The sequence below is a fragment of the Lutra lutra genome, chromosome 1 (assembly GCF_902655055.1).
Source record: "Lutra lutra chromosome 1, mLutLut1.2, whole genome shotgun sequence".
Lineage (NCBI taxonomy): Eukaryota > Metazoa > Chordata > Mammalia > Carnivora > Mustelidae > Lutra > Lutra lutra.
In genome coordinates this window covers 48,690,755-48,716,703 of record NC_062278.1, presented here as the reverse complement: position 1 = coordinate 48,716,703, position 25,949 = coordinate 48,690,755, and the positions used below count along the sequence as shown (strand labels likewise).

Genomic DNA, 25,949 nt, shown 5'->3' with positions numbered 1-25,949 from the left:
CACCAAATCCACTAGTACCCCAGACCTAGAGTTCCTGCCTTTTTAGGGACCAGTAGGAATGGCCTCTACCTCCTCAAAGGGAATTGCTATGTTGATGCAATTCCTTTCATACAAATGCTAAGTTTCTTAGGAATCCAGATGAACCTCATGAAGTTTTAAGAAAGTGTCTCTCACAGTAATAAGCATTTTGTAGGTGTTGAATAACTAGTGAATATGGCTAGAAGACAGTGGGAAAAATTGTCATCTCTATATTCAGTCCTTACCCTTCATAGTCTCCTCTCAGTTTATTGATTAATAGGTGTAGTAGCTTAATGAAAGCACTCTTAAAAACACTGGCATTTATCCAGCACCTGGTTCACAAAGTGCTTTCATTCATATATATATATATATATTTACATTTATATTTATATATTCCTTTTTTTTTTAAAGATTTTTATTTATTTATTTATTTGACAGAGAGAGATCACAAGTAGACAGAGAGGCAGGCAGAGAGAGAGAGAGAGAGGGAAGCAGGCTCCCTGCTGAGCAGAGAACCCGATGCGGGACTCGATCCCAGGACCCTGAGATCATGACCTGAGCCGAAGGCAGCGGCTTAACCCACTGAGCCACCCAGGCTCCCTATATTTATATATTCCTAACACAGTAGGTCTTTAACAACATTGCTCTCCCATTAAAGAAGACTGACTAGTCACTTTTTTTAATTTTGAGTTTTCCAAAGTTATTTATTGAAGCAGAAACAAGTCAGGCAGGCACTTGTTGGGGAAAAAGCAGTTTTAATGGTATTCAAAGATACTTTTTAAAAGGTATTCTAGCACAAGTTTTTCTTTGTACACTAGATGATGCTATAAACTCTCCTCAAAATCTTTTAAGGCTGTTGGTTCTCAAGAACTAGAAGTTATTCGTATTTCAAATCTTGTGCTCTTGAAAAACCGCAGAAAAGCATTTGAAAGCTGTATCTTTAAGATAATGGATTTCTTTTTTCTTTTTATAATTTTTAAAATTTATTTATAAACATATAATGTATTATTAGCCCCAGGGGTACAGGTCTGTGAATCGCCAGGTTTATATATTTCACAGCACTCACCATAGCACATACCCTCCCCAATGTCCATCTTTTTTTTTTTTTTTTTAATTCTTGCTGATAATATATTGCTGCACTGAGTCATGTGCGATTTTTCACTCGAGGACATCATGCGTGATGCTGAGAAAATTTCATCGATAACCTGTCCATCTCTAGTTTCAACCGTCTTAAGCAGAGGTGTCCTCTTTGCGTGAGTGTCAGTGAGAGGGAGTGAATCTGGATTGGTTTCCTTCAGGGTCAGGGAAGACAAGTTTGGAAGAGGCCCGAGCACTCCTGCTCTCTGTACCTTCCAGCAGCTTCCTGTAGGCTTGTCACTGCCCCCACCCCTGCCTGCTTTAATTCCCCAGCATCTGGCCCAGCTTCTAACACAAAAATAGATGCTCATTAAACAGTTGCCAAATGTTGGGAGAGATAATGAATAAGGGAGTAAAAACGTGTTTCGTGCCATTTAATGCTGTTAAAATAATAAAGCACAACATAAAACAGTAATTTTGTTTGTATTTTTGAGTCTTGAACTTCTCAAGGATAGAGTTTAGGGCACCATAAACAATGTCAGTAACACGTTCCAAAATAAAAATTTCTAAAATTTAGCTTCTCCCCCTGATCTTATAGTTTCAGATTTTGGAAAACTGGTGTTTCCTAACAGGACAGGAATATGATGTTACCTTTGCCTTTCTTAGGTGCTGCTTCCTTGCCCATTCTTGGCACTGGCTGAATTTCCTTCATATATTGGGGTAGATGTGGATACTCTTTGCCATACTGCATGTGGGGCAGCTCCTTGCCCATGTTAAGGCCATCTTTGCCCAAAGGTATGTGAGGTACTTGCTGGCCCAGAGGCTGGTATTGTGGAATTTGTGGTGGGATCTGAGGAGGAATTTGTGGTGGCAGCGGCTTGATCCCATAGTAAGCGCCAGCCTGAATGAGCCTGATGGAGCCCAGGGAAATGGTAAGCAGCACTCCCAGCAGCTGCAGAGGGCCAGGTGGTACAGCCATCACCTGTGGAAGGAATGAACGCACCAACATAGGTGAAAACTGGCAGGCCAAGTGACAAGTTTACTTAGAGAAAGAAGAGGGAGAAAAAGGAAACAATTTTTATCATCAGAACGTCCCCTGTGGAAAACAAACGAAAAGGAGGACGGTGTTACCTCTCAGTAGAAAACATGCAAAAAACAGAAAAGAGTAGGAACTGTCACATGAAGGCAATCAGTGGGATTATAAACTGTGGGAAATACTGCTGTGTGTCCCCAGATATCAATTCTGCTTTCTTCCATAGTATTGGAACTCTTGATTTTTAGCTGGAACAGAGCAGCCCAAAATAAAGACATTTTAGCCGGATGTGGTGATGTGAAAAAGTTCTGTCCAATTGGATGTAGTTGTAATGGGTACAACTTCCAAGAAGGATCCTAAAGAAGAATGGCCCTGTTTTTCCTCTTCCTTGCAGCTGGCTGATATGTGGATATGTTACCTGGAAACAGATCAGAAACCATGGACCAGGAAGTGAAATTCATGTACTGTGCGTGGTTTAGTAACAAGCTAGAATAAACCTCAGCCTTTACTGAACACGAAGACCCCTATTAATTCTTATGTTTGAAATTTGTTTACACAATAAAAAGCTAAAGGTTTATCATCTTCTTTAAATCACTGTTATTTTGAGTGTCACACATTTACACTAAACTTATTCCTAATGGTTAGGTTACGTTGGCCAAAAGGAGGCAAACTTGGTGGTAAGTTGGAATTTGTTAGTACGTGCCGAAATTCTATTCTAAATGGAAACAGTAATTGATAGGCTGAGATTTTTCATCTGTCCTTTGCTTTGGCGTGGTCACAAATAAATATAAGTGTTAAATAGCGAACAAACAACAATAATGAAAACTGCACAAGTCTTCTGAATTGGAAGGAAGGTACTTCATGTGACAGTCCCAAAATATTTAAAAAATCACTATAATTACGCACGTAATGGAATGCCATTTTGTTCTACTTAAATACTATAAAGTCGTTAATTTGGAATTTGCCTAATTGGACCTGGAGCGCACTGAAGTTTTTCTTTTACGAAAGAAACTTTTATGAAAGAAAGGAGTTTACAAGGCAAACTAGTTGTGTAAATAAAACAACGATGTTTAGCCACTCATGAGAATAAACTGGAAAATCCCTTTAACAGCATCCTTTGCAATTTAACAGTTAATGGAAAATATTATTGGGGCTTATGTTTATTAAAAAACACCTCAAAAAGACCTCTAGCTGAAAACCCAAAAGCCCAGGGAACTGCAATGCCCACAAAGGCCCACTAGAGGGCAAGTGTGGTACATATTGAAGTCTTCTCCCGGGTACTGGGCATTGTAAGGTGTTTCCCACACCTTTTGAAAGGTCTTGATGAAAATCTGAATCCTCAGTGGTGTGTCATGATTATGCTGGAGAAGGAAATGGCAAGGTTTTCACAATTTTTAATGTAAGAACTTTGAATAAACTCCTATCTCTAAATAACTTTAATTTCCATTCTGCGAGTTTGTTTTCTTTGCTTCTGTCTTTCTTAATTCTGGATCATAGTTTTCCACTTCTTAGAAAATATGTGTTGACTTTGCACATCCTATTCAAGAGTAATGCCACGAGTGTGAACAGGCTACAGAAGAATTGGTTAATAAAAAGCACCTAAGAAAATATTTAATGGAATCTCTACCACAAAAGTCACTGCTTTACAATTTTTCTCAGTATCCTAACTAGTCATTTTCTCCCAAAACATCTGTCAGCAAAATGATTTATAAAATGTTCTCCATTTCATAAATCAGAATAGTCTCAAGAACTGTTTGATTCAAATGTGCTCGAAATAATAAATGTGTTGGTGAATGGGAGGAGATAGAAAGCAGTTATTTTCTGTCTAAGAATAATTATTATAAACCATTTGGAAAGAGCTACAAAATTAGTATTGATTTATAGTTGGTAATAGTCAGTTTTACTTTAGATGGGAAAAGAAGAACATCTGTAAGTACTCAATGATAAACTTATTAACTACTTACCAAACATAATGCTACACCCATCCAGGGACTACAAAGATAAATATAAAATGGTCAATGGGCCCTGCCCCCACAGAGGTTATACTTTTTTAGTAGGCATGACAGATGTGTAAACTATTAATGAGTAGCAAGAGCTATCCACAACAAAAGTAAATTTCCCACCCACTTCCATCTAGTGGCTTAAATCCCTTCCCTTGGGAGCAACAGCTTTTCCCATTTTCCTCATATGTTTCTGGAGATGTTCTAAGAATATACATATATACTACACACACCTTTAGGACACAAATTACAGTATACTACACATACCACTATTCTTTGTCCACTCAGAAGACTAGAACTTCAGGCCTTATTTCTCAGTTTTATGTATCTGAACAGATCCCTTCAACTTTCTTATTTGTTAAAAATAAGACTCAGTTGTTCTCTAACGTCCTTAACATTCAGTGTCTAAAGCAGTCACTAGAGAGCTGAACATGCTAATCCATACCAGAAATGTATGGTAATACCTGGTGATGTATAAGCTAGGACTTAATTCTATCTTTGGGGATGACGGAATTTAATTACTAAATCCTGAACTTGGGGAGATGTCTTTAAGAATAAACTAGCATGTTTGGCTCTTCACCTTTCCATCAGTTCCGTGAATGTGTTGGATTATACTTAATAATCTTTAAACCAGGACAATCTAATGAAACATTGGAAAACTGGAAGGAAGTGAAATGCCTGGGAAGAAGACCAGTTGAATACCAATGGCCCAGTGGGATCCTACTTTACTACAATTATTTCCTCTTGCAGGCTTGGCCTTTCTCTCCTGAAAACCACCTCCTTTGGTCTGCCATCTGCCATTTCTCTGGCTCTTTATTTAAATAAACTTTGTTCAGTTTTAACTTGAGTATTTATATAGGGGCCCTGGTTAGAATTTACCGCTTGACTTATCCTTACTAATTTCCCTCTTGTCCCTGAGGATATTTTTGGTGGTCAAAGTGGTGTGGTGGTTCTCCCCAAATCACTCAAAAGAACATCAGATTTGTTTAATGCTATACAAACACCTGGTGGGGGGAAGGAGCCTTGGAATTTCTGCTGGGAGAAATGGTGGTAATGGGTTTTTGTGCCTCTTTTTCCTTTTTCTGGGGATGCATGACACAATAATGCTGTTTTCTTAGATTTGTGTTCTAGTCGCTGTTCCAGTCACTGTTTTCTTAGATTTCTATTTGATAACATGCATGTGTGTGTGTGTGTGCTTGTGCACACTTGACTACGCATGAACATAAACATACATAATGTGTGTGGACGGTGGATCTTTGCCAGTCAGCCCAACCAGTGATGGGTTTCATGTCATTATGTAGAAGAAACCAAAGACCTGGAGCTGAGTTGTAGCGCTGCCATTCACTGTGTCTACGACTTGGGGCAAGTCCCTTATCTTTACTAAGCCTCAGTTTCCTTCCCTATAAAAGAGCAACTTTAAAAAAAGAAATGATCATCTCAGCCTCTCCCACAGAGCTGTTCAAGGACATGAATGATAATATGAATTTTTTTGTAAGCTGAAAAGCACCATTCAAATTTAAGTTATTATTAATGGATTGTGACCAAAATGACAAATCAAAACCAACTGAAATGTCAAAGACTTTCAAAGAAGGGTACTAGCCAAAATAAATGTGAGGTTAACTGCAGTAATGATAAACCTAACATGAATAAAACAATAATGGCCATTAAGATGTACTTGTTAAAAATGGCAAAAAAGAACAGCTGAACCAAGGCAGTTATTCATTCTGGTGTCAGAGTCGCCAATCCTAATCATTTTGAACAGCCCTAAACGGTTCCCTATATTTGGGAAGGGCTGCAGAGAGTTTCAGTTTCCTCATGTGACCTGTAATGTATATAACAGAATAATGTGATATATATTATTTTAGACACTCCTCAGCGTTTTATTTGTACGTTTACCCCCGTGAGATTTTGGCTTGCTGTGCAAAAGAATGTTTAAGTATTTAAACCTTCAGTTCTTGCCCTAAGTCCAACTTTCCCTTTCACATGGTGCTAACACTGTGTGCATATCCGCACGTGTGCCTGTGTGCGTGTGTGTGTGTGTGTGTTGTGAACAAGCTTCTCTCATCTGTTGCTGGGCAGCCCTTCACGCAGGATTTATCGTTTCTCACATCCTCAGATTTATCGCTCCGGAAGCAAGGGGCAGTCAGACAGAATACTACCCCTGCAATATTCACCAGAATTGTCTTCTTGGCTTTCCCATGCCTCTTAAAGAAAGTTCTGTCCGGTTTGCATTTCTCAGAGCAATTCATTCATTAGGCGTAGGTATGTAAGGAGTGCCTATTAATTGTTACTGTGAGGGGTACTAGAGAAAGGAGTGAATTAGGTGAGGTCCTTGATCTTATTGAACTCACATTCCAGTGTGGGGAGACAGGCAATAATAAACAACTTAAATTTTTCAATTTTAGATTTGAGTGCTGTGAAGAAGACAAAGCAGAGGGAAGTGTTCAAAAATGACTCGAGGTTGGGGCGCCTGGGTGGCTCAGTGGGTTAAAGCCTCTGCCTTCGGCTCAGGTCATGGTCCCAGTGTCCTGGGATCGAGCCCCACATCAGGCTCTGTGCTCTGCGGGGAGCCTGCTTCCTCCTCTCTCTCTCTCTGCCTCTCTGCCTACTTGTGATCTCTGTCTGTCAAATAAATAAATAAAATCTTAAAAAAAAAATGACTCGAGGTAGAAGACGCTGTTTTGGAAAGGGTAGTGGAAGACATCTCTGAGAAAGCAAATTTTGGTTAGAGATGTGAAAGTTGGGAGGCTTATTTGTCTTTCAAGACACAATACTAAAAACCCCCAGAAAGTCCTATTTATCAAAATGGTAGTTATAGGTGACTTTAACTAATGTAAACCATTGTTTCAAAACTTAATTCTTCATCTTCATCTATCCTCATTTTGACCTCTCTATTGTATTCTTTTTTCCCCTGAGATTTCTTCTTTTTTTTTCTTTTTAATCTTTCTCCAGATTTCAACCCTATTGTATAAGTTTGCTAGGGCTGTCATAACCAAGTATCTTAGACTGGGTGGTTTAAACAACAAAAATGTTTTTCCCCCAGTTGTGGAGACTAAAACTCAGAGAACAAGATGTTGGCATGGTGGGTTTCTTCTGAGACCTCTCTCCTTGGCTTGTAGATGGCCATCTTCTTTCTATGTCTTCACATGATCTTCACATGATCTTTCCTTTATAAGGACACCAGTCATGTTCAGTCAGGGCCTCTCCTACTAACCTCATTTTAACTTAATTTCCTCTTTTAAAAAACCTCTCTTCAAATACATGGGGCGCCTGGGTGGCTCAGTGGGTTAAAGCCTCTGCCTTCGGCTCAGGTCATGATCCCAGGGGCCTGGGATCGAGCCCTGAATCGGGCTCTCTGCTTGGCCGGGAGCTTGCTTCCCTTCCTCTCTCTCTGCCTGTCTCTCTGCCTCTCTGTCTGTCAAATAACTAAATAAAATATTAAAAAAAACCACCCAAAAACAAATACAGTCACATTTGGAGGTACTATGGGCTAGGACTACAATATATGAACGAGGCGGACAAAACTCAGCCCTATCACCAACCATTCCTCTAGACCAACTCAATTCCTACCTCTTCTGTGAAGTCTTCCCCACCTTAACCATCATTATCTTACTTGTCCTACTGAAAATTTAACAAAAGTTAAATGCAGCTCATCAACAGTGTGTTTTTTCCTATTGTTTTTTTGTCCACTAGACCCCAACATGATTGCAAACTTCCTGAGGACAGGGAAAATATGTGATATTCTTTGGATTTTCTCAATATTTATTGAAAAAGCTTGACAGTCAAAACTCTTAGTATTGATAGGTGCATTAGAAAACATCTCCTTCAGCCTCACTCTGCATTTAGAATCCTGTCTACAACAGTTGCTGACAGAAAGCCTAATATTTCCAACTTGAATATTAATAATGGTAGAAACATTCATAAATGTTTATATTTATATAAACATATATAAATATATAAATAAAAAACCTATTATCATGCGCAACTTTTTTTTTTTTTTAAAGATTTGTTTATTTTGGAGAGAGAAAGAGCACAAATAGGGAAGGGGCATAAGGGGAGAATCTCAAGCAGACTCCCTGCTGAGCATGGACACGAATGTGGAGCTCTATCTCATGACCTTCAGGTCATGACCTGAACCAAAACGAAGAGTCAGTCACTTAACTGACTGAGCCATACAGGCGTCCCATGTCATACAATTTCTGTTGTTATTTTTATTACCTGAGCAGCTGATTCATAATGGCAGTGCACATGTAGCTTACTTTTAGTGGGAGCTGGGAAAGGAACATTAAAAATATATCACCAAATTGGCTAAGGCAAAAAAGGAATGATTACATGACCTTTTAATATCATGCCAATAAGCCCACCTTAGGATCATCTAGGGATATGGAACTTTATTGCATAATTGATTAGCATTACAGATATTAACAACTCTAAACTATGTTGACCAGGATTTGGTTCTATTGCCCTTTACTATGTTAACCAATTTTTTATCTAACTTAGCATTATCTCAGCATTCTTTTTCACAAGCTCATTACAATAAAAAACCCAGGTTTATAATATTTTATTTCAATCCCACTTTGTCATCATGTTAAATAAAACTTTGGCATGTTCATTTGTGAATGAGAATTGTGTTTTTAACATTTTGAGAATTATGCTTTGATTGGGACACACACAAAAAATCAAAAACCTAAATATAGGCAGCATTGGATAGTATGGAGAAAAACAAAGCAGGAGAGGTTAGGAGATAGATGGTTATTTTTTGTTGAGGTTATGGTCTTTGCAACCCATTTTACTATAGAAACTGAGTCTTCTGTGCTTGAGTGGGCTGGCCCCTGGGTTTTAAAGGAAGCAACTCTAAAAGAGGATGGAGAAATTCTGGGGGATTCTGGAGGAGATTATATGTGAGCAGAGTTGATTGCAACATGGAGGAGAGTGCCAGAAAAGGAGATTGCCAGTAGAGGAGCAGTCAAGAAAAGAAAAACTCATTTCAGACAAGCTTTTTATGTTTATTATGGGATATGGATTATAAATCTCCTCCTTTATATTCTCAGAGATGAAGAAACCCTAATTGTTCTGAAGAAGACCTAATTCTTTTGTGGGGATGGATTTTGGGGGGTTAGGTGGAAGAATGGTTCAGTGCTGCTTCAGGGTGACAAGGGTAAAATTGGTGACTGAATATCAGAAAACCAGAACCAGAGGATGGGTGGGTGAGTCAGGCCAATGAACATAAAAGTCATAATAATATTAGCTATGTTTTTGAGCACTTACTTTATGCCAGCACCATGATCATACTTCAAATACACTATTATTTTTAACTTATGCTTTTATGTTATTGCTGTTAATATGTCCACTTTCTAAGATTTTTTAATGTTAAACTCAAATGAAATCTTCCCGTCCTGTATTTATAAAATTGACTATTTTACTGAAATTGAAGACTATTAGAATCCGAGTTAAAATTTTAAAATTCTTATTTGATTATTTTAAGGAGCTGTCACCCAATACATTAGCTGACAAATTTTTTTACTTTGTTTTAGAAGGTACAGATCTAACTATACTGTCACTTTTCTCCGTCTTGTCCTCCAAATACCAAGGCTGACTTTTTAGCTGAAAGAAAGAATTTCTCTGTTATTTAGGATGTGATTCTGGACTGGATCCCTTCCTTTGTTCTTTTTGGACTAAGGACATAAGCTTGGAAGGTATTCATGAAATTAGAAAGCCACTAGCAAGGTGAATATGCTAGGATAGATCCTAAAGAAATAAACCTATCAGTGAAGGCCATGGGTAAGATCATCCCATAAGCACTCATTAGTTTTAATTAATCTGCCCATTTACATCTATCAGGACTGATATAAATATAAAACAGCTTGAATTACATGATTCACTGATGAATCTGCTATAACCAAAAGCAGCAAACAACCTCACCTACTAGCTATTGGCAGACCATATGTCGTGAGACCTACAGAACTTGAGATGTCCATTAGGTTGTGTCCTCACCTCTAGAAATGGGCTGCCCACATAACCCCTCTGAAACAAATGACCAATCCCCACATTCCACAAGTTCTCCAGAAGAGGAAATTTCATCACAGTCCCTAGTAACCAACTGTAGGATTTCATAGACCTACATTTCTTAATATCTAATCGGGATCTTTCTTGCTGAACTTTAAACTCATTTCCTCTTTTCCATTCTCAAAGGAGGTGGGAAACGTCTGGAGAATATTTTTCTTAAAATAATAGTTCACATACTTGAAGTCTGCAATTAACTCCTTTTGTCTCTCTAAATGGAATCATGTCATCTGCCAAATAGTTTATAAAATACTTGAGAGGATTCTTAAAAGAGAAAGTTCTAAAGTGGATTCCTTTTTTAGCTTTGTTTTGCTTTTCTCCCCATAACATGACCAATCATTGTTCTCAGAGCATAGAGCACCTAAATTCTAGTTCTGATGTAGGCACCTATTCTGCTGAGGCATGAATTTCCTCATTTGCAGAATGGGAACACTGGCTAGATGACTTCAAGGTCTCCTCTAGTTCTAAAATTCTATGGTAACTGGGAACATGAAATACATACCCATACTTCCTAGATAAATGATTTCATGAATGTACATGCTCAAGGCTTTTGGATGTCATAAAGCTAATTAATCTCACACTTCCTGTTACCTTTAAACACTTCTCTCTCCCTTCTTACAGTTGGAGATGGAACAGGAAGAGTTTGAGTAATGCCCCTCCCCGTAAGTATTCCTCTGATGAAATGAGCCGCACCTAACTAGAAACAAAAAGAAGGACCTCAATAAGAAACGAAGTTTAGGGATAAAAATCTGATTTATATATATACTTTTAAAGATTTTATTTATTTATTTGACAGAGAGAGATCACAAGTAGGCAGAGAGGCAGGCAGAGAGAGAGGGGGAAGCAGGCTCACCACTGAGCAGAGAGCCCGATGTGGGGCTCGATCCCAGGACCCTGAGATCATGACCCGAGCCGAAGGCAGAGGCTTTAATCCTCTGAGCCACCCAGGTGCCCTGATTTATATATATATTTTTTACATATTTAAAGGTTGAATAAAAATTGAAGCTTACTTAAATCTTTTAAAAGTGGCTACAAATGATTAAAAAAAAAAAAAACTTCTTACAGTGTGTGAGCTCAAAAATTCCCTTGGAGTCATTTAGCAAGTATTGATGTATGCCTCTTGTCAGAGAAATGACAAATGAATACAGAATATGCATCTTGGGAAGAAGAAGTGGGCAGTGAATAGTGTGACATAGTCATGTGTTTAGGAGGAATAATGCTCATTTTGTAAGAAAAACTGAAGATCTAAAACTTAAAGGCAGTTCTGTAGTAAAGTAGGCTGTGATGAGAGCATCCCAAGAATAAGGTCCTCCCATCCTATGGGTATGGTGATATGCAGCAAAGTCAGTTCCTTCCTGGCAGAGTCCCGAAGACGCCTGGTGAGCCCTCTGGAGAGCATCTTTCTGTCTTCTTTGTACTACTACAGTTTATGTCAACCATACAATGTGAACTAAAGCTGTTTTTAGGCCGTTGCAAGGGACAATGTATGGGAAAGGTTCATCTAATGTAATCTATCAAACTGGACATTGTAAAATTACTATTTAGAGCAAATGGCTATGATCTATTATACAAAATAAAAATTCCATGGAACTGGGGCGCCTGGGTGGCTCAGTGGGTTAAAGCCTCTGCCTTCGGCTCGGGTCATGATCTCAGGGTCCTGGGATCGAGCCCCGCATCGGGCTCTCTGCTCCGCGGAGGGCCTGCTTCCTCCTCTCTCTCTGCCTGCCTCCCTGCCTACTTGTGATCTCTCTCTCTGTCAAATGAATAAATAAAATCTTTAAAAAAAAAAATTCCATGGAACATTTGTTCACTGCAAACACTTATTTTCTTTTTTCTCTTTTCTTTTCTTTTCTTTTCTTTCTTTCTTTCTTTCTTTCTTTCTTTCTTTCTTTCTTTCTTTCTTTCTTTCTTTTCTTTCTTTCTCCCCCCCCTCCTTCTTACCTTCCTTCCTTCCTTTCTTCCTTCCTTTTTCTTGCTTTCTTGCTTCCTTTCACTGCAAACACTTTGATCTCGCCCTGAAACCCTTGTTCAGACCAATAGGATTACGAGTGAATTTCAACCAAACAGAACTCAGCAATATCCTTGTCACAGGGACAGTTAAAACTTAGTAGTTGTGTTTGAAGTAGGTTTTTGTAAGTAAATAACAAAGGAATTGAATAAAATGAAGTGATAAAATTATGTTCATTCCTGAAATATCTAAGGTTGTAGAGAATAGAAAGTTTAAACCAAGCTGGGCAAAAAGACAGGAGTACATAGACCTGAACGGCGATCTAGGTGCTGAAGTGTAAGAGGTTGGGGTCCTGGGACAACCTCTAGATGTGGGAGGGAGGAAAGGAGTAGATGGCTTGCTTATGGACTCCAGCTTTCTGAGAAAGACTGTCATATTAGAAGCTCTTGCCTTTTCTACTCTTCTATAATTCTGTATGCCTTCTAGATGCTTCGATATTCTTCAGCATCTTCTTTTTTTTAAAAAGGCTTTATTTATTTATTTGCCACAGAGAGAGAGCGCAAGCAGGCAGGGTGGTTTGCAGAGGCAGAGGGAGAAGCAGGCCCCTCTCTGAGCAAGGAGCCTGATGCGGGACTAGATTCCAGGACCCTGGGATTATGACCTGAGCTGAAGGCAGCCACTTAACCGACTGAGCCACCCTGGCATTCTTATTCTTAAGAAAGATTGAGAGGTTATGTGAAATTCAAATGAGTTAGTGGTTGTTCTATAATGAAAACTTCTGGTGAAAGAACTGAAAATTGAGAAAGTTGAAATAAAAAGAACGTTGTGCTCAGTTCCCAGCCAACATGTGTGCTTCCTGGAAGCAGGAGAGAGAGCCCTTTACCACCATAGATGTTTCTGCCAGTACTTCCCTAGAATGGTTACAAGGAAGGATGGAAAAGTATGGAAATATCTTTTTTTTTTCCTGTCCCACTCTGATTAGCACTTAGTACTTCTCTATCAGTATATCCAGAAGATTAAGTGAGCAAGCCAATATCCTGTGTTAGCATTTTCTTTTTATTAGCAGGATTTTATGGCAGTAGATAGTTCATTTTGGTATTTTTATAGGAAACTGTGAAACAAACAAAATTCCTTGAACCAAGGAACAAATCCTAGCCTTTCCCATCTTCCATAATACTGAAATATTTATTAATTAAATTACTATGTGCATATGTGTCTTTGTGGGTTTAAAGACAAGAGGTACAGGGCATGAGGCAGCCAATTATTGGCTTTTCTTTTTCATTTTTGAGCTGGTTATTTTTGGGGTTCAAATGTTGAAGTTTTATTTAGCTAAAAGTGCCCTGAGCCACATAACCTTGAATGACTTAATATTAAAAGTCAAGCCCTAGAATTTTTATCCCACATGGGCAAAACATTAAATCAACAGCACTTGGAAATAAAAATAATTAATCAACGTCTTCCGAAATTGCCCCCCGACACCCACCCTGAACTAATTTCTAGTCAAAACAGTAACCCTACTGGAGTTGAGATCTTTAGCCCTGGAAATTTCCAAACTGTAAAAGAAATAAAAAAAATCTTGACAATTTCTTGGTCAGTAAAAATGTGAATTTGTTCTTTCTCTGTTACACAGTTCAAGAGTAGCAGAGATCATTCCATAAGACTGTTCCCAAAAATGAATTTAAATTAAAAAAAATTTTTTTTAGTTCTCAAGCTGGGGCTAAGCCTAAAACACCAAATTGTGATAAATTGTCAGCCATGGAGAGGACCGCCTCTGAAATCCACTACTTTTCTACCACAGCTCCATCTAAGTAATTAGCCCATGTGGTCACATCCAGCCCTTTGAACACAGGCAGAACACTGGAAGCAACCAAACCACAGCTATCTTGGTATTGAAAGTTCCATTTTTCTAAGGGTGGAATTTATTTTGAAGGAGAGAGAGATGGATGTTCTGTCTGGGAGGAAAAATCATAAGGTTTTCACAGTTAATTCACTAAACATTTTTCAGAGCAAATGGCAGTGGAGAGAGGAAAGGACAAAGAATTATGTAATCCATGCCAGTTCTTGGGGATACATCTGGGAAGGAGGCTGGGAGTGGGTAAGAAACTTCTTTTTATGACTGAAATTTGCTATGAGGCCCAAGAATTCACAGAAACATGGAACTTCATTGATAAACATGCTTCACAAATGTTATTTCTTAGGGCCTACAGCATGAGTAGAAAACTGAATCGGAGATGAGAGACTTGGGGTATAGTCACTCCTCTGACATGACACCCTTGTGAGACTTTCAGGGCCTCCTTTTCCTAACCTATAAAGTGAGGAAAACGAATCAAAGGGAAGAGGGGACCAAGTACCTGGAGAAGCAAGGAGAGAGGGGAGTGAGGGAATTGACTGGCCGGAGTTTGTGATGAATGAGGGAGCTCTGCCCCATCCAGATTTGAACCAAGGCTGGTACTTTTATACCAGATGGTCTCGAACATCTTTCTTGTTCTAAAAGATTGTATGGTGTTCTCCCATGCTTTCATTTGTTTAAATTTCTAAGTACTGGCATGGTTTCTCTACTCAACATTGGTTGCTTAATTTAATTACTAAATTCAACAATGTTATATTGAAATTTTAAGCACTACCCCATTTGTGGCTGGAAATATATAAAAATAAGTGCAGGTAAAACAAGGACCTACTCTCAGGAAGTTTCCAGTCAACTGTTGAAAGTCAGATCTTAATCTAGTATGAGTATCTCACTCAAGTGGAATAGATCTTAACCTGGATATGGTGGGTGGGTGGGTAGCATTGGTCAGACACAGGGTCCTTGAGAGACACTGTTTAGAACTAAAAGTTTGATGAATAAATAAGAATTGTCCAGCAGCAGAAGGAGGAGAGTGAATGAAGGACATTTCATGTCCTTCCTCAAAATTTTCTAAAAGCAGGCATTGGCATTTAAAACTGGTAAAGAGCAGCTGTGGGGGTGGGGGAGGGAGGGTAATGCTGAGCTAACCTTCCTGAATTAAATCCCGATTCTATCACTTACCAGATCTGTGATCTTAGGCAAGTTAGTTGACCTCTCTGTGTCTCCATTGCCTACATGGATGTTGATAACATTACCTGTCTCATGAGATTGCGGAGGAGATAAAAGGAATTGGTACACCTAAAATGCTTAAAACAGTGCCTAGACATAGAAGCACTTCATAGGTATTAGCTGTTACTTCAAGGAGAAGGAGGAGGAGAAGCAGTCATAGCAGAGGGGATCATGAGCACACACTCCATGACACTTTCTTTGCTTTACTGCTGTCCTCTTTTTGAAGAATTTGAAAGATGATGACTTATGTCCTCACTCTGCTCCAGACCTGTTATGAAAATTATTTGAGAGTCTGAGGACATTTAGGTAAAAACAGCTCCTCATAAGTGGATAGCAAGTATTGTGTCTGAGTTCCCGCCTCTCAGTGTGACCTGTGCCCCACCCTCTTGTCTCGCTAGATCTCCAGTTCCAATGTCAGATGTCTTTCCACTTCCCTCAGTGACCTGACCCCTGAGAAGCTGGTTTCTGTACTGACTTCAAAGGGCTTGACTTTGAAATTCAGAAAGCCTAAGACACTTCTTGTAGGTGATAGCAGCAGGTTGGCCTTGTGGGAGCCACTGCAGGATTAAGCTAATTTTATTGCTGAAGGGAAGTAAAATTTACAAGTGTAATAATAGTAATAGACTTTTAAGTCAGAGAAATAATCAGCTCATGGTTACTTTTTAAAGAAGCTTTTCCATGCTATTTTTGGAGATTGGAATAATAACAATATTGCTATAACTAACACTTATTTAGTGTTTACCATATTCTAGGACTTGTGTCTGAAAGATTCTTGTACCCCACCCCTCATCATAGACCCAGTAAGCCAAGACCCTAGCTTAATTCAAAACTATACTGAGTTTTGTATCCAAAAAAATACAGATTCAGTTTAACACACACTTCACTTGTAATTAGTGCAAAGGTAACCTCAAACCAAAATACCCAATAAATCCCAAACCGTGTTTAGCCACAAGCACTTATTTAAATAGAGAACATTAGTTTCCCAAATAATGAAGCAAATCTGTACTTTATTTTATTTTGAAAAAGGAATTTTGGTTATAAATTCTGGGAGCTGGTTATGAGGAGGAAATCTCCATGTAAGAGCTCTCTCAAGGGTCTGGAGGACTCCAATCAGACTTTTATCTCTGAGAATTCTCTCCATACCAAGTTCATAACTGTATACAAAGTAGGCTTTATAAATTATTGTTGAATGAATATATGAATGGTGCCATATTTCCATCCTTGTCTCCTCCCCTCTTTTCTTTTTTTAAGGTTTATTTGAGAGAGAGAGAGAGAGTGTGTGTGTGTGTGTGTGTGTGTGTCCATATATGTGGGGAGGGGCGAGGGCAAGGGAGAGAGAATCTTAAGCATACCCTTGGGCTGAGCGTGGAGCCTGAGGCAGGGATCAACTTCGCAACCCTGAGATCATGACCTGAACCAAAACCAAGAGTCAGACGCTCTACTGACAGAGTCACCCAGGCATCCCCGCCCTCCCCTCTTTCCTAATAAAATAAGATCTTGAGTAGTGGGAAGACTGAGTGAAGGACCTCACAGTTTCCTGACACTGAATCAATGTTACTCTTCTCTCTGCCTACTATTGTCATTCTTATCCTCCTGATTTTGTGTCCAGGTGTCTGCTGCCAGCTCACAAGAATGGAAAATCCTACATAATAGCCATTCTTCCTTAGAAATTAATGAGGAATACCCTTTTTGATTGAACAAAAACCTTTTAAAGAAAAGGAAGGGTTAGTTGAAGGTAAAAGCACCTTGTGATTGGTGATCATTTTCACTCATTGCAGTCTTTCTGTGGCTACTCTGAAGGTCTTTGATTTGGCTTGAGCTGAATGACTGTATGATGGAAGTATTTTTCTGAATCCCCAGTCTTCACATCCTGTTTAGGACTTCAGACCTTAGGGGAAAATCTCTGAAGTTCTCTCCCTCCATGAAAGCATCTCTGAGAACCCATTTCCTTGTCTGTAAAACTTGAGTGTTGGACTAAATGATCATTGTTATTACTTTTCAGTCTAAAGACTCATTTTCCTGGGCCCTATCCAACCTAGTCCTTTCTTGATCTGTCCTAATCATATCAGAGACCAGCAAGAGGCAGACAACAGGTTGTGAAGTCAAGTATAACATGAAACTGGGTGGGTGGTGAGAAGAGGAGGAGAGATGGGGCATTTTACCATTTTCATGTTCATGGAAACCCTTCAAGAGTACTTTTTGAAGTTCAATGGTTCTTTCTCCTATGACTGCCTATTTTGTGGGCCACATCTTTGCCATGAATTTCTGTCTCCTTGCTGTGGAAGCCAGCCAAGGACACATTATTGACCACCTGCTCACTTTCTTACACAAGACGACTCCCCAGACTTATTTTCTTTGCTTTCTCCTCCTGCTGGTTTATGGCTTTCCCTTATGTAGCAATAAAACTCTTGGAGAGTCCTCTTAGGGATGAATTAATGCCACTTAAGTATATTTCCGTTAGCTGCCCTTTGATGGTTCTGTTGAAAAATAAAGGGGGAGTTGGGGCAGTTTAGTTCTTATTGAAATTTTCCTTCCCTTTGCTTTAAAGTTACCATTCCTCAGAAACTCTTAGTTACACTCCAAGAGAGCTTTGCTAATAATAAAAAAATGTCTGGGAAATATTATCAGAAGACAAACTTACCATCTTTCAGTATTTCCCCCCCCTCGCTGGAAAGGTATTTACATTACAAAGAGGCCCAGCCCATGTGAGCTTTCCTCGTATTCCTTTAAATCTTTAAATTTATAAATAATAAATAGAAAATGTGTCTGAATTCCAGAAGAGCAGAACATGATCTTGTTCTCCACCCTAATAGCAAACAGATTCCGGATCGGGTGTCATGATCCCATTTCAACTTTGTGTAGTCTGCAATTTATTTTTAATTTTGCCACATTTTATATTTTATTAATTCATCTGAATCTTATATTTAATCTCTGTCTGCTCTGAGCAGAACACCCTATGATATTCAGTTTCCTCTTCTTACAGTCCTAGCCCTGAGAGTTGGAAAAGATGAGTATTTGTCCTGAGGCTGACACTTGCCTTTGTGTGGCCTTGGATAAGCCATTCAGTTTTTCTGGATTTCAGACTTCTCTGCTCTAAGAGTAATAGAATCTGGATATGAGGGGGGAAAAAATCCCCAGAGACAGGGGTTTCAGCTACTGTCATGGAAATTATCACTAGGATAAGCTATTTTCATTAATTCTCTCTTTTGCTTGCTTAAAAAGTGAAGCTAACATGCCGTGAGGATTGGGGTGGTGTCACCATGACCTAAGCTCATCCCCACATTCCACTTCAGTTTTCTTGTTCATCCCATTCATAAACATATTTTGAATCCCCAGGCTAGCAACTATAGAGGATTCAAGCCTGACTAAGATGTCATTTCTGCCTCAATGGCAACACAAGGCAAAGACAAATGTATTTAAAAAAGATAAAAAGAAACAGGTCCTTCTTCCTTTCTTTCTTCCTGGCATTGTTTCCTCCTTTTCTCTCATATCTGTTCCCTTTTCCTTGTCCTTTCCCAACTCTATCCATAATTCCTTTGTTCTTTTCCAGGTTTCGAGTCTCACCTGGAGTTTATAACCTCTTCAGCCCATTCTGAACCTGAGCCCGGATAAAAACTAGTGTCTTCAAGGGCCACAGTGGGCACATGGATCAAATCACCTTCCTTTCTCTCTGGATTCAAGGGCATACTTCTTATAAGCAAAGAATAAATATCACTGGGGTATCACTAGAGTGGCATTAAAAATCACCCATCCTTATCTATAACCAAAATACTTCTGCCATAGTCTGCTGAGTGCCCAAAATTTCTGTTGAAGTTTCAGAATCTGGGAAATTTAATACATTCCAAAGATTTTTTTTTTTTTTTTAAACAAGTGACTGATTGGTAATGGAGAACAGGGCCCAAGGACTTAGGACTCAGAGAATTTAAGAGAATGGGGCCTGGGGCTCTCTAGGGGGTCTCTGTGGGTTGACCTGGCTGGGAATGGGTAGAGAGTAACGTGGAGGAGCAAAGTAACAGGTATCTTAGGGAAGTCAGAAGCATGAAATGGAGGCAGGACTCCTAGCCTTGTCACAAGTTCAGCAGCTCCTGAAGAGAATGGTTGGTCGTGATGGCATGATTAATTTGTGTCTACCACATTATCACTGGGAGGCAAGAGTTTATACATGCAAGAGGGATCTCCTTTAGGTTGGACTCTCAGGAAAGGAACTGACCTTCAGAAAAGCTCTGTGGAAACTCGTTACAACCCAGCTCTAAATTTGTGCTTAGGACAATAATCCTAATTATTTATAAGGCCCAAACCCCATCTTCCAGTTAGGAGAAGGGCTGGCACTCTCTTCAGCCATGACTGATGAGAAGCCTGGAGAGGTCTGGAGCCAAAGTTTTGCCATATGATAGTGATATTTCATCTTGGGCTCTGATCACACCAGGGGAAGGGCTGGTGCTTCCCTCGTCATATAGTTTAAATGCCTGAAGTCCAAAGGGCAAACTTCTTCTCCTGGAGTCTGACTTCCAGGCCTGCCGGATATCTGTGCATGATGCTAGCCTGGAATGTGCTAAGGACAAAACAGCACCCTCATACATGCTACTGCTTCTCTCTCTGTAAACTCTCCCTGATAAACCATGCTTGGCTCTTTGCTTTTGTTTGCACAACAGCCTCCAGGCCCTACCTCAGTGCTCTCCTTGGTGATTAGAGTTCCAAGATATAAAGACTGTAGAGAAATGCTCTCACCCATTAATTGATTAATTCATTTACCCATTCATTCAACACTGTTTAGTCCTCAGCAAGTGCCAGGTACTGTAGACACAACAGTAAGTGGAGAATGAGGTCCCTGTCCTAGAATGACTCACAGGATAGAGGGGTTGGCTAGCTGAGGAATTGACTGCTCAGACTCCTTCCCTACATCAGTTTCCATCTCTGTGAAATTAGTCACAGGGAAACATTCAACTCCTGTTCATGTGTCTTGGGCTGACCGACTTACTTGCGTGATAATTGCCAGCATTTTTACAATCTCACACTGGCTTGCCTCCATCTTCCAGCATGTGATTAGGCCTTTTCTGCACTCTAGTCCTTGATGTGTATCCACAAAAAACAAACTTATTTTAATATCCGTCTCAACAAGACTTGCAAAGAATGCAAATAGAAGACATTGGCTAACAAACAGATAATTTTTGAATTATCTCTATGAGCATCTGGTCTTATACAGAAGAACATTAAAAAAGCGAATTATCCATAAGAAGTCTGAGGCAAGCAAAGAAGAGCTAAACCTATGGGTTATTTAGTGTATAATGATATTCTGGATTTTTTTTTTTTTTTTAGAGGAATCTTACTAGATTCCTACTGCTGAACACTTACTTGTTTTAGCTTCTATCCCAATCAAATGATAATGTAACTGGTGAAGAAAATTCTTCTTTAGATATGTCTATCATCTTCCCACTACCTATTTATTTTCCAGTCTATCATTTATCTCCCCATCTACCTGTAGTTATCAGTGTGGTCATAGGGATACAGAGACACACAGGTTGGCTATTTGTTTAGTTCTGAGCTCTGGTTGCATATGGAAATGGGTATTTGCAGCATCTGTTAAAAGATCCTTTGGAATAAACACAGAAAATACAGTTATGTCTTACAGTGTATGTGAGGCTTTTCCTTCAAAGAGCTCAAGTTTCTATAAAGTCATTTTTAAAGTAAAGATCCTCAAGGAAAGCTATTTTGCAAATAGTAATTATAATAGCCTGGATTTTCACTTATTTCATGTCTTGTTGGATTCATGAGACATGTAGGTATAGAGAACAATGAGAGCAGAAGCACCATGTAAAGTGCAGCAGAATCTTGTTAAAGGAGAGCTTGACTCATTCTTGGCTACCACTGACCTCAACATCTGGAATAATTTGCTCACTGGGACATGGAAACCAGGTATTATCCTTTGCCCTGACCCTGGCACTATCGGGGGTTAACTGAATTCTTGTTATTATTAATTCATTGAGCACATATTCCTTGAGGGCTTTTAAATACGTTTTGACTCTATTAACAATATCAAGAGTAACAAACTTTGAATAAGTATATACAAGTACCAGACACTGTATTAAGTGCTTTACACAATGATGTCATTTAATACAACCCAGACAACTCTGGGAGGCAGATGCTATTATATTCATTTTATAGACAAGAAAATGAGGACCCTAAGAGTTTAAGTAACTTGCTTGAGACTGTCACACAGCTAGTAGGTAGCATAACAGGATTCAAATCTGATGGCCTAACTCCAGTGGCTTCACTCTGGATTAAAGCTACTAGAAGAATCAGAGCCATCAATGCTTAAGGAAGACAGTCCAAGTAAGTTAAAATATATCCTAGGATCACTGTTATGTTTGGGTTGTTTGTTTCCATCACTACAAATACTGTCAGGAAGGCTGGAAACACTGCTCTCCACACAGAACAAATGGCGAAGAGAGATTTATTCATTGTCTGTCTCCCTTGCCATGACTGTAAACTCTGTCGGAGAAGGGACCTGGCCTATCTTGTTCACTGTGGTATCCCCACAGGTTCTGGCCCATGCTGCATACTCAGTAAAAGTTTGGAGAATGAATAATTGAATGGATGACACCAGGGATGGCAATCCATGTTCTCTAAGTATGACTCTGTCTTGTGAGTGTGTGTGCCTCCATATACTCACTTCTAGAAGGAAGCCCTTCTTTTCCATTCCTTTTTTTTTGTTGTTGTTGTCACCTTGGCTATCAGGTAGCACATGGCAGTTCATTGACCACTTTTATCCACCTTTATTTCTGTATTCCCGGGGGCTTAGCACAGCATTTGGCACACAGTCATTGGTGAATACATATTGTTGAGTGAATGGCTAAGTTTGTGGGCAATGCTGATGAATCTCTTTAAAAAACAGATTATGCCCTGTTGGTGTATAATCCAACACAATGCCAACATCATGAATACTGATCTCTAGCAAAACTGTAATTTTACCAGTCTTTCAAAGTCCCTGCTGACTCATTTTCCTTTTTCAGTAAGTGCATGAATGGAGGGCAGGCTGCCAACAAGGCAGATAGCAGAATGTCTGCCCATACCAACAACAAGAAGCCTTGTCAGTCTGATTTCCCCTGTAAAATTATGATGGTCTATGGCAAGGGTTAGCTTCATAGTTCTGGTGTTCTGGAAAGCGCTAGCAGAAGAGCACAAGGACTGATGTTGATTAATTGCCTACCATGTGCTAGATAGTATGTTAGGTGCTAAACATACAGCATCTTATTTAATTGTTAAAAGTTATTGCCCTTTTTTTTTTTAAAGTGGATAAAAAACCAAAGACTCAGAAGATTAACTTGCTTGCCTAACTTTACAGAGCTGATATTGGCAGAACTAGGATTTCAACTTCTTTCTGACTCCAAATGCTGTGCTCTTCATGACATAGACACCATAAAACCACCAAATAACAGAATCCCGCCCTCTCACCAGGGATTCATTTGGGTTAATAAAACCCTTTTCTGAAATGCAAATACTCTGTGATAGAGTTACCCTCCTAAGTCATCCACACCTTAGTGTTAGTAATTTTGGTAAGATTGACTTTTACTTATTCTCAAATGGAAGTCATTATCCCATGAGAAGTTATGGGTAGGAATGTAGGGCTGGGCAGATGGAAAATTTCTGAAGGTGAGGCCCTTCAGGGGGAACACCTGGGTGGAGTAAGAGGCTTGGGGCCATGAGAAAGGTAAGGGCAGTGGTCTGGGGACTTAACCAAACTGGGTCTACACTGACATTTTTGTATCAGGTATTCAGAAAGCAATTTACTGGGAAGTCTGACTGGTAGGCTGACTGGAAAGGCGGTGTGAGGCACAGCACAGCAGGGTAATTACCTGTATGGAATTTCATACTGCCTGTGATGCTCACAGTCTGTGTGACCTCGTGCAATTTTTTATCTCTCTGCATATGACACTTGGGTGTTGTGAGGAGTACATGAGATTTTTCTATATACAGTGCTCTGTACAGTACCTTGTAGCTGGTAATCCATAAATGTCAGCCCTTGGTGAGCAGTTGCCCATAACCATCTGAGGGTCCCTCTCTGCCATCAGCAGATTACAAGCAGTGTGTCTTATGTGGTCATTTAGGAATAGGTAGAATCAGACCAGGTGTTTTGGTGCTTGATTGTGGGGACAATTACACAGAAAAAAGGAGAAAAGGAGAGTAGAATCTTTGGGAAGTTAGCTTTTCTAGAGTTTGGGTTTGTGGAGACCCCATATCTAGGACTGTAAGATCTTTTTTTCTCAAAGGAACTTCAACTGTACTCTTACAACTCATTTAATTTACCTTAATATTACCAATCAATTTTTTAGTTTGAAAAAAATAAAATTTTTCAACTTTTTGTAATAGCTTATCTCATTTGAAATGAGATTAATTATGCATCAATCTTAACCAAATTTTAATATGTGCTGATGAGTTTCACTGCATTTTATAGTTTATGACGATCTCCTTACCTCACATTCAAAAGGAGAATGTGGCAATATTCTTTTCACAGGTCCTAGAATTTAAATCATTCTTGTAGTATTGGTTTCTCATCCCCATTAATTCTAATAAATACATCTCATGATTATCATTAGTACTGTCTTTACTTTTCACTCCTTTATTTTGGGACATCTTCTTTAGTTTTTGAAAGATCATATACTTCCATACTTTGCACATCATGATTTAGAGGCCCAGTGGCAGAAGGCATTATGTGTCAATCTGCTTTTGGATAATCAATTGAAATAGTAATGATGATCTGCAATGCAGCTGGGTTGAGCAGAACATTCATCCTATTGAAATATGACATTATGGGGTGCCTGGGTGGCTCAGTGGGTTAAAGCCTCTGCCTTCCGCTCATGTCATGATCTCAGGGTCCTGGGATTGAGCCCTGCATGGGGCTCTCTGCTCAGCAGAGAGCCTGCCCACCCCACTGCCTGCCTCTCTGCCTACTTGTGATCCCTGTCTGTCAAATAAATAAATAAAATCTTAAAAAAAAAAAAGAAATATGACCTTATGAAATAAATGCTCCTAGTCCTCTCCAGGACTGAGCTAGCTCATCATGGGTAAGTAGGAGGTATTTGAGGTTACTCCTTCCTTCCTTCCTTCTTTCCTTCCTTCCATCCTCCCTCCCTCCCACCTTTCCTTTTTCTTCCTTTTTCCTTCCTTCCTTCTCAAAAAAACATGTTGGGTCTGCCAGCTGTTACCAAGAGGATTATTAAAAATCTTGTCATCGAAGAGTTATTGCTATTCCTGAAGAAAAGATAAATGTATGTATTTTTAAATCTGGACATATGAAGTTTTAAAAAATATTGTTGTAGAGTTCTCCTGGCTACTTTTCTTTAGCTCTTTTCCAAGTTTTGGGCTGGAGAAACTTGACTATGTCTCTGTGCCAAAGTTAAATATTAAATGAAAACCTTGTGTCTAAGAAACTCCAGGATTAATAAACTGTAGCAAAATAGGTAAGATCCCAAATCATCAGAGAAAAACATCTCTAAGAGAAATGGGGTTGTATTGGACATAGTGTCACATTCTCAGCTGTGGGATAAAACACACAGGAAAAAGATTGATCATAGGTTGTTTTAGGCTTGGAGGACACACCATCTCTTTAAGGGCTTCATTGTACTACACTTACTGTTAAACTAATGCACACATACAAAAACATTTGAAAGAACCAAAGCAGTTAATGCTTTGCACAAATGTGCAATGCAATGCTGTAAGAGGGTTTCTTCCCTTAGAGGACATCATCTTTAACCATCAGTAGCACTGGCTTCCAAAAGTCGAGTCCAATTATTATGGTGAGTATTAATTTTAATAGCACCGTATTTTCCATTTGAGATTTATTATCTTTCTCAAGCAAAACACTAGAGGAAAATAAAATATTGTTGAAGGATTATACAATGAATCGGGAGCATAAAAATTTAAGTTTTTATTTCTAGGTTAATTCTAGTGATCCTTTGCTTCCTAGCTTTGAATGCACAGATGGGCTGAGCTCTTTGGGTTTTCAGTTCTTCCTTTCCAAGCGTGTTGCAGTGATAGGGGAAGTGCTGACAAGCAGCCTGCAAAATAGCGACAGTCTGTAGGCTGAGGGGTCCGGACCACCCAGATTTGGATCCTGGCTCTGTCATTTACAAGGTGTGTAACTTTTGCAACCTCCATTTCCTAGCCTAGAAAATGAGAATGATCATTTTTATTGGGATATTATTTGATAACAAATGTCTGACAGTTACCTGACGACTAGTGGAAATTCAATAAAGGGTAGTTACTATAATAAACTTTATGTAGCTCTACATTCTTGCTATGACTGCAGTTCCAGGAACCAATAGGATATTAATGGATCTTTTAACAACAAATTCTGGTACCTTAGGCTAAATCATAAACAAAACCATCTTTAAAAGAAATAATCTGATCTGGGTTTGCTGAACTAGCATCTGATATATAAATGCTTGCATTGAGGGATGTTTGGGATGCTCTCCTGAAAGAAAAATTTAACCTTCATGCTTTTGAGTAGGCATTAGAAGAAAAATCTGTTGTGTTGGAGAAGAGAAAGGTTTTGAGGATACCTCATAAAAATAAAATGAAATGTTAATAATTTAGGAAAACCAGTAATAGGCCAATGAGACTAAATGGAGATATACATGAAAGAAATAGGAGGAAGCTATGAAATGTTAACATTCTTAGACTGGAATCCAAGAACATGGATGTGACCAAAAGTATTTAAAGGACCAACCAAACATTACT

General features: G+C 39.1%; 1 protein-coding gene across 4 annotated transcripts in view; it reads right to left on the bottom strand.

Moving 5' to 3' along the window:
• Positions 1 to 25,949, bottom strand: part of COL8A1 (collagen type VIII alpha 1 chain) — a 154,229-nt gene that overhangs the window by 4,749 nt on the left and 123,531 nt on the right. For 2 of the 4 annotated variants that reach the window (XM_047723005.1, XM_047722997.1), the window contains one exon: positions 1,747 to 2,077. In XM_047723005.1, the coding sequence (XP_047578961.1) occupies positions 1,747 to 2,074 (328 nt within the window). In that variant the 5' untranslated portion in view covers positions 2,075 to 2,077. Of the gene's footprint in view, positions 1 to 1,746; positions 2,613 to 25,949 lie in introns of those variants that run through there. The other 2 variants (XM_047722980.1, XM_047722990.1) reach the window with 2 other exon arrangements.